This window comes from Aquarana catesbeiana, linkage group LG05 (assembly GCF_042186555.1).
Source record: "Aquarana catesbeiana isolate 2022-GZ linkage group LG05, ASM4218655v1, whole genome shotgun sequence".
NCBI lineage: Eukaryota > Metazoa > Chordata > Amphibia > Anura > Ranidae > Aquarana > Aquarana catesbeiana.
The window spans coordinates 50,712,231-50,724,355 of NC_133328.1; the positions used below are offsets into that span (position 1 = coordinate 50,712,231).

Sequence of the window (12,125 nt, forward strand, 5' to 3'; positions counted from 1 at the left end):
GCAGCGGGGGAGCAGGAAGAAATGATGCCCTGGGCCGCTGCCGAGGTAGGACGGAAGTACATTCAATACTTCATAAAAGGTAAGAAACAAAAAAATAATAATAATAATTATCCAAAAAAGAGTGGTGGAATGGTGGTCTTTCCTTTAAGATAAAGTTGTAAAAGTGGGTGGAACTCCGCTTTAAGTGGCTCCTCCAGGGGGTAGCGCTACATTTAGTTACACTTTAAGGCTGGGTTCACACTATTGCGAATTGAATGTGGATTTCTCCGCATCCAATTCACATGTCAGGAGATTGTGACCGGCTCTCAATGGAGCCAGTTCACACATCTCCGGAGCGAATTGCACAGGAGTCCTGTGCGTCTTCTGGTCAGTTTCAGGTCCGAATTCAGCCAAAAATTCGGACCGAAATCAGACCTGAAATGGTGAACATGGACACACCGGACTCCTGCTGTGAGCCGCTCTTTATGGCAGTGTGAACCCAGCCTTTACTCATTGAGGAAATCCATACATTTGCTTGAATTTTTAAGATTTTTTACATTTTTTAAGTCAAACCAGCATTAGGTAAAGAAAAGAGTGTCAAAAACTAAAAAGTTTCTAAAGCCAAACATCTGTGGATATACATTAAAGCATATTCATGGCCAAAATCTTAAAGGGGTTGTAAAGGTATTTTTTTTTTTTTTTTAAATAACAAACATGTTATACTTACCTTCACTGTGCAGCTCGTTCTGCACAGAGTGGCCCCGAACCTGGTCTTCTGGGGTCCCTCGGCGGCTGTTTCAGCTCCTCCCCGCAAGCATTTACCACCTTAATGCGAGCTCCCTCACATGGTGGTGAGTGCTTGCGGGCGCGCTCCCGTGATACAGCCGGCGGCTATAGCCGCTCGCTGTATCACTCGGCCCCGCCCCCCGGCGCGCCGCGTCATCGGATGTGATTGACAGCAGCGCGAGCCAATGGCTGCGCTGCTTTCAATCCATCCACTGCAGCCAATCAGCGACCAGGCTGAGCTGCAATGAAGATGACGAGGACGAGCAGCGAAGATTCGAGGCGTCAGGTAAGTAAAACGGGGGGGCTGGGGGCAGCGGTACTGTCAAAAGTTTTTTCACCTTAATGCATAGAATGCATTAAGGTGAAAAAATTTTTACCTTTACAACCCCTTTAAGTCATATATTCATTCACACACTGTATTTCAATTATTTATATCCCACTACCATTAATGTGAATGATGAAATATTTAAACTTACTTTGTGAAGATCCCCACACATTTGCTTCCTTGAATTCTGTGACACATTCATTATGTTACTTAATTAATTTAATAGTTATAAAGTTAATTTATAAAGACGATACTGTGCTCATTCAAAAAATATACAACCACAATAAGGCACAGGAGCTCTTTATAAGAGATGATTCAATCTAGCCAGCTAGAGGCTTAGGACTCCATTGGAGGACCGAGTATATGTTATATATCTGGTGACATACTTACCTCAAGCGGGTTTGACCTTCTTTGCGAAAAGAGGTCATATATTTCTGGTGAGTGCAGTGTGTTACTATCTGGGAGAAGAGGAAGAGCACTGCTTGTTGTTTTGGGTGTCTTTTTTTTTTAAGACACAATCTTCAATACTTTTCGCTGTTTTGACCTGTAACAAGCACTTTATTGGGACTTTTCATGTACAGTGGAACCTCGGATTACGAGCATAATCCGTTCCAGGAGAATGCTCGTAATCCAAAGTACTCGCATATCAAAGCGAGTTTCCCCATTGAAGTCAATGGAAGCGAAAATAATTTGTTCCGCATTGACTTCAATGGCATGCAATACCGCGTGTGGCCAGAGGTGGGGGGCGCTGGAGAGCCTCAGAAATGGCCGGACACTCGGCTGACCTCGGCAAACCTCGGAAAGACTCAGTTCCCGAGGTTTGCCAAGGTCAGCGGACGCCCCCCACCTCAGGCCAAACGCGGTACTGCACACGCTTTGGCCTGAATCGTGCTTGTGTTGCGAGACAACACTCGCAGACCGAGTTACGATTTTTAAAATTACAGTACTCGTATTGCGAAACGTTCGTTAACCAGGTTACTCGCAATCCGAGGTTCAACTGTACTTTATGTACTGAATGCATGAAGATTAACCACTTGTTTACCGGGCACTTATACCCACTTCCTAACCAGGCCAATTTTCAGCTTTCAGTGCTCTCACACTTTGAATGACAATTACTCAGTCCTGCAACATTGTAACCATATTAAATTTGTGTCTTTTTTTCACACAAATAGAACTTTCTGTTGGTGGTATTTAATCACCACTGTTTTTTTTTTTTTTTATGTTTTGCCTTAGAATTAACAAAAGACTGAAAATTTTATTAAAAAATAAATTTTTCTTTGTTTCTGTAATAAAATTTAGCAAATTAGTAATTTTTCTTCATACAATTTAACCAAAATTTATACTGATACATTGCTTAGGTAAAAATAACCCAAATCAGTGTATATTATTTGGTCTTTGTGAAGGATATAGAGTCTACAAGCTAAAGCACCAATCATTGAATATTGATCACACCTGATGTACTGACGGCCTATCTCATTTCTTGAGACACTAAGCCCCGGTTCACACAGGGGCGACTTGTCAGGCGACTTAGCCGTCTGACAAGTCGCGTCCTGTTCTGTACTACGGAACCGTTCTAATAGGAGCGACGCAAGTCGCTCCGACTTAGAAACAGGTTCCTGTACTATTTTTGGGGCGACTTCAGGCGACTTGCATTGATTTCTATACAGAAGTCGTTTTGCAAGTCGCCGCTAAAGTCGTGTGCAGGTCGCCTTGGGGAGCCGGCCTGCAAGGCGTGTTGCCCCTGTGTGAACCGGCACTAACAAGCCAGGACAGTACAAATACTCACACAATGACCCCTTTTTGCAAAGTAGACATTCCAAGGTATTTAGTAAGAGGCATGTTTACATAGTTACATAGTTACATAGTTAGTCAGGTTGAAAAAAGACACAAGTCCATCTAGTTCAACCATAAAAATAAATAAATAAATAAAAAATAATATCAAACAATCCCATATACCCAATCCTATACACACAGTTGATCCAGAGGAAGGTGAAAAACCCCAGCAAAGCATGATCCAATTTGCTACAGCGGGGGGAAAAAATTCCTACCTGACCCCCGAGAGGCAATCGGATTTTCCCTGGATCAACTTTACATATAAATGTTAGTACCCAGTTATATTGTGTGCATTTAGGAAATAATCCAGGCCTTTCTTAAAGCAATCTGCACTGCAATTGGGCACTGATGAGCACTAACAGGGCACTGTAGTGGCACTGATGAGCACTGTAGTGGCACCTTAGGGCACTGATGAGCACTGTAGTGGCACCATAGGGCACTGATGAGCACTGTAGTGGCACTGATGGGCACTGGAGTGGCACTGTAGGGCACTGATGGCACTCATGTGGCACTGTAGGGCACTGTAGTGGCATTGATGAGCACTGTAATGGCACTGATGTAGCACTAATGAGCACTGTGATGGCACTGACGTGGCACTGATGAACACTGTGATGGCACTGATGAGCACTGTGATTGCACTGATGAGGCACTGATGAGCACTGTGATGGCACTGATGAGCACTGTGATGGCACTGATGTGGCACTGTGATGGCACTGATGTGGCACTGATGAACACTTTGATGGCACTGATGAGCACTGTGATGGCACTGATGAGCACTGTAATGACACTGATGTGGCACTGATGAGCACTGTGATGGCACTGATGTGACACTGTGATGGCACTGATGTGGCATTGATGAGCACTGTGATCACATTGTAAAGGGCCGCTGTGGTTGGGCCTTTATCCCGATCCGTGATGCACTGGGAGATCCCGTGATGCACTGGGATCTCCCAGGGTTGGGAGTGAGCATACACAAGTGCCCCCATAGCAATCGGCTTGCTATGGGGGCACTCAGCAGGGGGGAGGAGCCCAGAGCGACGACAGGGAACCCGAGAAGAGGAGGGTCGGGATTGCTCTGTGTAAAACCATTACACAGAGCAGATAAGTATAACATGTGTTATTTAAAAAAAAAATGTACACCGTGTTAATGATGTGTGAATTTTTGCATGAGAGTTTACTGTTTCAATCATAATTAAAAAGAAAAAGTTTTTTTTTTTTTTAAATTTCCTCCCAGGATATCTTGTTTTCTAGATAAATCCCCCCCCCCCCCCAAAAAAGGACCTTTGTTTTGTCCAATCAGCCAATTTTGAGACCTTTATTGAAGAATAATTTGGCAACAACCTGACCCATATTTGGAAACCTTTTCCAAGAAATTACACAGCTAGCCAATAGGAACCAGCGTGCAGCGTCATCAGAATTGCTAGCTCATCCACAAAGCCAGCGGATAATAGCATTTGGCTTATGGAAGCAAAATTAGGAATGGGAGTTCCTGTTTGTTTTAATGTTCCATGTGACAGGATATTCCTTTATCATTTAGAAGCCACATTGTTCCCTGTGTCCTGCAGTCTTTCCAAAGTGAAGGACTGGACTGAGGCTCCAGCAAGTTTCTCTAGGACTTCCAGAGCCGCAGTATTTAAATCAGCGCTGTTTTCTTAAACCCTGGAAAGAATAATGCAATATATACAATGATTGCTTCCATTCTACTTATACTTCTGCAGGTGATCCAGCCAACACTTCAGTTGGGTAAGTCATTAGTGAGCTTGTATGTTTCCATGTTTGTTTGTTTTTTGCATTGACAACCAGCACAAGTGATAGGGCTGTGTTCACCATCTACTGCTTGTTTCTTTAACATTTTAAAATCTCAGTATCTAATGTAATCTAACATCAGCTTAAATGATACCATATTGGTAATATTAGTACAGTACTTGTTATGTGATAATAATAGGAAGTTTATTTTTATGTTGATTGCATGCATTGGTGTACCTAATAAGTTTGCTATTTCACCTGTTGGATATAATTTTGTCTATATCTTGGATGTGGTACCCTATTACATTAGTCCATAGTCTTCTCTAGTCACTCCTAACATCAGATTGGCCAAGGCTCTATAGAGGATGGAAATACTTAAATTTGTATGTAAAATACACTATATTGTCAAAAGTATTGCAACACCTGCCTTTACACGCACATGAACTTTAATGGCATCCCAGTTGGCCCACCTCTTGAAACTATAGCAGCTTCAACTCTTCTGGGAAGGCTGTCCACAAGGTTTAGGAGTTTGTCTATTCGAATGTTTGACCATTCTTCCAGAAACGCTTTTCTGAGGTCAGGCACTGATGTTGGAACGAGAAGGCCTGGCTCACAGTCTCCGCTCTAATTCATCCCAAAGGTGTTCTATGGGGTTGAGGTCAGGACTCTTTGCAGGCCAGTCAAGATCCTCCACTCCAAACTCACTCATCCATGTCTTTATGGACCTTGCTTTCTGCACTGGTCCAAATAATTTGGTGGAGGGGGGATTATGGTGTGGGGTAGTTTTTCAGGGGTTGGGCTTGGCCCCTTAGTTCCAGTGAAGGGAACTCTTAAGGCGTCAGCATACCAAGACATTTTGGACAATTTCATGCTCCCAACTTTGTGAGAACAATTTGGGGATGGCCCCTTCCTATTCCAACATGACTGCATGCCAGTGCACAAAGCAAGGATAAAGACATGGATGAGCAAGTTTTGGGTGAAGGAACTTGACTGGCCTGCACAGAGTCCTGACCTCAACCCGATAGAACACCTTTGGAATGAATTAGAGAAGAGACTGCGAGCCAGACCTTCTCGTTCTAACTCTAACTTTCCCTAAAAGGTTGGTGCTTTAGTGGTTTGATGTGCTGTATTTACTAACCTACCAATCTTCTGAAAATATGGGTTTGTAAGATCTTATGAAATTCCATAGAATATGTACTATAGGGAGTGCTATAGGGATAGAGGCTGTTTACTCAGCAAAGCAAGTTGTTGTAAATAAGGTAAGCCTGTGTTCACTTTGAATACCCAATCATGTGCAAAGGAAAAGTAAAGAAAATGGATTTTTGCTAGCACATAATTAGATGATTGAAGGGAACCTAGCCTCACCGTGTTTATTAAGCAACGTAAACTTTTGTTTTACTGCTTTAGTAAATCAAGCCAACTAAGGCTACATGTACACTAGCTTACTCTGACTGCAGCCACGGGAAAATGCAAAACCCGGCAAAAACGTGAATCCCGTTTTTACAGCGATTTGCATTTGCCCACAGCCAGCGGTCAAACTGTTCCTATTCGGAAGGTGATTCTTCCACGTTCAGGAGAGGGAGGTTTAACCTCACCTAAATGCTGCAGCACCTAAACTCGGCTAAAACTATGTGTACATGGACACATAGGCTTTTATGGAGTTGAGTTTAGGAGCTTTGGCAAAAAAGTGCCAAAAGCTCCTAAACTCAAGTTTAGGAGCTGCCAGGAGCTGCTAGTGTACATGAAGCCTAAGTGTGGTGGTCCCAGAACAATCTTGCATTGACATAATGAAACACATTGAGTCAAACACCGCTGCCCTATAGCTCCATTGTACAGGAGAAGGGGGTATATTTCAAAACTGTAAAACATACAATTACACTGTATCTTTTAACATTGACTGATAACTATTTAAAATAAAAGCTCTCACCAGTCTCGCACCAATCCCATATTAACAGCTGGGTCCCATTTGGAGATGGGTTTACCGGGTATCCCCTCGTCCTCCCCAACAGCAATACTATTCCAGAAGGTTTGGAAGGCAGTTAAAAGAGCACTAACCATAGATGGTCCAATGGAGTTTACCCCCATTTGGAAAAACCCCAACTACCCTGAGCTACTCAAACTACAGGGATTCGTCTCTTGGTCAAAAATAAGGATATGGTTCTTTACACAATTATATAATGGCAATGTAATCAAATCATTTGAAAACCTATGCAGGGAATTCTCTCTAACACGCAATCAATTCTATCAATACCTACAGCTCAGGCATGCTTTGCAAACCCAGACACGGGCGGTCAGCCTAAATATCACTAGTTCTTTTCTGATACAGGAGGTCCTACAAGCTGACAGCCTCTAGGGAGTGATATCCAGGGCTTATGCTACCGCCACAATCCAAAATCCGGCTCTACTTAAATGTAGAACACATTGGTCCACGGATGTGGGTGACATAGACGGTGACCGATGGGACATGGCCCTGGAGTCGATCACGGCGGTATCAATTGCGGCATCTCATAAACTCTCACAATTGTTTATACTTCATAGGTCATATCGTACACCCATACAACTATATGAATGGGGCAGAAGAGACTCCCCCTTATGCCCTAAATGTGCCACACACAGGGGCGGATCCAGAGTCTAGTCTCGGGAGGGGCACTGCCAGAAAATATGTTTTTTTGTGGGCAATTTATCGGGGTAATGGCTGGTGTTTGCGCTTTCATCATCACGGCACCATGGTTGTTATGGTGTCAGGATGATTGAAGCGCATTATTTCTATTATTACATTTAACATAAAATGAAATGGTTCAACTCACCATAATGCAGAATCAGTGGGAGCCCTGAGTGTGTCACTTTTTACGTCGACCTGCCTTCAGATGCAGCTTATCACTTGCCACGTCCCTGCCACAAGCTGCGGATTGTCACTTGCCTGCCGCCAGATGCTGATTGTCACTTGCCACGTCACCTGCCACATGTTGCTGATTGTCACTTGCCACGTCACCTGCCACATGTTGTTGATTGTCACTTGCACATGGGGCACATTAAGGGCACATCAGGCACATGGGGTACATCAGGGCACATCAAGCACATGGGGTACATCAGGGCACATCAGGACACATGGGGTACATCAGGGCACATTAGGCACATGGGGTACATCAGGGCACATTCAGGCACATGGGGTACATCAGGGCACATCAGGCACATGGGGTACATCAGGGCACATCAGGGCACATCAGGCACATGGGGTACATCAGGGCACATTCAGGGCACATCAGGGCACATTCAGGGCACATGGGGTACATCAGGGCACATTCAGGGCACATCAGGCACATGAGGTAAATCAGGGTACATCAGGGCACATTCAGGGCACATGGGGTACAATCAGGGCACATGGGATAAATTCAGGGCACATCAGGCACATTCAGGGCACATGGGGTACATTCAGGGCACATTCAGGACACATGGGGTACAATCAGGGCACATGGGATAAATTCAGGGCACATCAGGGCACATTCAGGATTCAGGGCACATCAGGCACATGGGGTACATCAGGGAACATCAGGGCACATTCAGGGCACATCCGGCACATGGGGTACATCAGGGCACATTCAGGGCACATGGGGTACATTCAGGGCACATTCAGGGCACATGGGGTACAATCAGGGCACATGGGATAAATTCAGGGCACATCAGGGCACATTCAGGGCTCATAGGCTACAATAAGGGCAGCGTTTACTTGTTTTCTTCATTGTTTTCTTCATATGCATATGCAGAGTAGCGCAGACAGCCTCTGTAGTAAGTTCTCTCTCATGTCACGCTGTCGCTGCTCCCCCCGGCGGCCCCTCCTCCTCCTCTCTTCTTGTCCATCCCAGATGATGTCACAAGCAACATCTCTGGACTGGCCAGTTTCCCCGCTCACCTGCGGACCGGACCGCCCCCTCTCTCGATGTCTGTCCTGCTGCTCCTGAACGCCCGCAGACTCACCTGTCAACCCCCCCCACTCATCCGCCGACCTGCCGCTCAGGCTCTCTCTCACCTGCCGACCCCCGCTGACTGGCCCGCCCGCTCGTTAACCCGCACACTCGTCCTCCGGCTCCCACCCGCTCACTCATTCACTGACTGGCCTGCCAATCATGAATTTCTCGGAGGGGGCAATTGCCCTGTTGCCCCCCCCCCTGGATCCGCCCCTGGCCACACACAGGAGAGATTTTATACACATGATATGGCGCTGCCCGAAACTTGCTAGATATTGTACGGAGGTCACACAGACTGTATCCGCTGTAGCACAGATGCCCATTTAATGTATACCTTTGGTATGTCTCCTGGGCTCGGTTGATGCTGAAATGTATCCAAAAGGCATCTACATAATGGTAACTAGACTACTATACTTGGCCAGAAAACTCATAGCACGTTATTGGCTTGCCAATAACGTGCCTACGAAGGCCCAGTGGATCGCATATGTCAATTACCTTCTTCTTAGGGAGCAGTTGGCATATCAACACCGGAAGGTTACAAAAACATTTGATCTTATATGGCAAAATTAGCTGGATAACCCCAACCTTGCTCCCCCCTCCCCCCCAATTAATAATGGATAAACTGCTACGGTTGTAAAGACTCTATTGTTGTTGATAGACACTCCTCTTGAGCCTGAGGCCTCTCCTATATTATATTTGCTGTGCAGAAGGTAACTCATATGGTAACAAGGCCCAAAGACAAGCCTGGAGGAATGAATCTATGCCGTATAATATTTTATATTATTTTATTTTATCTTATGTTAGCTTATTTTTTCTATTATTTTAGTGTGAGTTTTTCCTTTTCTTTTTCTTATTTTTTTCTTGTTTTTTTTTTTTTCTGTGTTTGTTTTAAGTTCTACAAAAAACAAGGTTATATGTGCCTAACACTAGGTAACTGTGTTATATATTCATACATGTCTTAATTGATGTATAATACTAGAATGGGGAAATATGTATACCCCCTTATTGTAAAACAGTTACCCATTATTCTTGTCAATAAAAAAAGTTTTGATTAAAAAAAAAAAAAAAAAAAAAAAAAAAAAAGCTTTCACCAGCTTACGGTACAGGTGAAGCTTGGTGGGCTAAGCCAAGACCCCTTATATGTCTTGGATTTTCCAGCCATAATTTCTGACTCTGTCCCTGTACACCAGGGAACATAAAAATAATGAGTTAATAAACCATCCATCTTTTGTGAATAGTGCTTAAAGGGTAAAAAAAAATCTTAACAGACTGCTGACACTTTTCTAACTATAAGCAGAATTTTAGCAATTGGGAACTGCTCAAAGATAATTCTGGTGACCCTTCCTAGTTTCGATAAAACATGGGAACCGTGGGATGCTTCTGAATATAATTTGGAGAAACCCAATCAGACATGATGTTCATGTAGCTAACCAATACCTAGAATAATTTAATGCTGGTCTTTTTTTTCTCTCCTACACTAGATGTGTATATTTTATATGTCAATCACTAGTTATACTATTCCTACCCTTGTTTATTCATAGAATGCGATTAAGTGGTTTCCTTGAGATGGACTTCTTTCTTATGTTATTCCATTTAATATGTGTGTATATTGTTATATCATTGTATAACATGGTAAACTTTCAATAAACAAACAATTTAAAAAAAAAAAAGATAATTCTGGTGTCCACCTCCAATGTATGGGTTCAATGGTTATTCTGAAGTTTGCCCACCTTCCTTGCTCATACCAGTGTAAGAAAAAATATAGATCTATAGAATATCAATCCTACTTTATTGTATGAGACAGTACATGTAACCAGGCAGCATTCTAACCAGGGCTGCTGGTAGAAATCACAGGACCCTGTACAGCCTACCTGACAGGGCCCCCCCCCAAAATATCAAACTATATTTTCACTAAAAATACACTAAAATCATTATTAGTGGACACAGACACAACTAAATGTCCTTATTTTTTTTTAAATAATCTTTTATAATTTTTTAAAACATTTTTAACTGCCCTGTTGGGGGGCTTTGGCGAAATATCAGGGTTCTAAACAGACCCCTGATGTCTCACATTTGAGACTGAGAAAGGGACTGAGTACATAGATTTGTCAGTCACCTTCTCTGCAGCCTCAACTGCAAAGATGAATGAATAGGAAGTGCTCTGAAGTTTCCAGTTCATTCACAGACTGAAGCATGGTAAACACAGTATACTATGCTTCAGCGATGAATGAACACAGGAGCGATTGGCACCAATCACTCACTGTGTTCATTCAGGAAAGAAAGGTGCTGGTAACTATGTCTTATTTACTGGCCCCTCCCACACTCTTCATCCTAAACAATCCCCCTGTGTGCCCGCAGCACGTGCCGGTGGGACAGGAGAGGAGGGAAGCCGCAAGTACAACGGGGGAAAAAGGGCACACAGAGGGCCCCAGACAGCAGGGGGATGGGGGAGCGCAGATATTAGAACCATGCCCCCTGCAGCGCAGCCAAAGGGAGAAAGAGGATCAGAAGCTGGCAGCACTGCAGGGGGAGGCACAAGAGGATTGGTGTCTGCAGTAATGCAGTATAGCCAGCCCTACTGCTCAGCAGGTGCCAGGGCCCCCCTTTTGAACTGATGGGGCCTGGGCCTGCTACATGAGGACCGGCTTTACTGCCTGATCAGCAGCCCTGATTCTAACTCTTTGGCATGTACTGTCTGGTACAATACAACATTGAAATGCTGGAGATCCCAGGGTGCGGCTGTAATTTTTTTTCTAATACTGCTAGTATGAAAAACATGGCAGGTTTTTCCTATGTGCACACTTGATGCAGCTAACCAGTCTCATGCTGCAAGATTTTTTACACACAGTTGTTTTCTATATTTCATACCTACATTATTTAGCTCTGCATTCAATGGCCCTGATCATCCTCTTCTGGAGTCCTCCGGCGGCGCTAGTAGCTCCTCTCTGCAACAGATAATCCCCTAGGAGAGGCGCTCTCCCAGGGGGTTACCTTGCGGGCACGCTCCCGAGCCCAGCATTCGGCGTCCATAGACACAAATGCCGGACTGGGCCCCGCCCCCCCCCCCCCGGTGCCCGCGTCAGTGTAAATAAACACTACAGATATGTGCCTAGGTCAGATTTCATGAATAAGGTTTACAACCACTTTAAGCTTTGAAAATAAGAGCTAAAAACAAATTGACTGCCATGCATAGCTATGCCAATGTCCCCTCAAGAGTGCATGAGTTTTTTGAACCAAACTTATTCTGTGAATAACTGTTTTATTTGTACATAAAAGGTGTGCAGCCTCAAAGGCTGTCATGCCTTGCTTTCATGGGGCTAGATTTCTATACAAACTGTAGCTCTGAACAAAGCCACAACAACTAGCTTACCTTGGATGTTTGTGACATAGGGGTTGATTTACCAAAACTGGAAAGTGTAAAATCTGGTGCAGCTCTGCATGATAGCTAATAAGCTTCTAACTTCATCCTGTTCAAATAAGTTTTCACAATA

At 44.0% G+C, this 12,125-nt stretch overlaps 1 protein-coding gene across 1 annotated transcript in view; it reads left to right on the forward strand.

The window, feature by feature from the left end:
* The first annotated feature begins 4,463 nt into the window (after positions 1 to 4,463).
* The window catches only part of LOC141144247 (macrophage mannose receptor 1-like), a 180,252-nt gene continuing 172,590 nt past the window's right edge, over positions 4,464 to 12,125 (forward strand). The window contains exon 1 of the mRNA XM_073629730.1: positions 4,464 to 4,666. Coding sequence (XP_073485831.1) covers positions 4,609 to 4,666 — 58 coding nt within the window. The 5' untranslated portion in view covers positions 4,464 to 4,608. The remainder of the gene's footprint in view (positions 4,667 to 12,125) is intronic.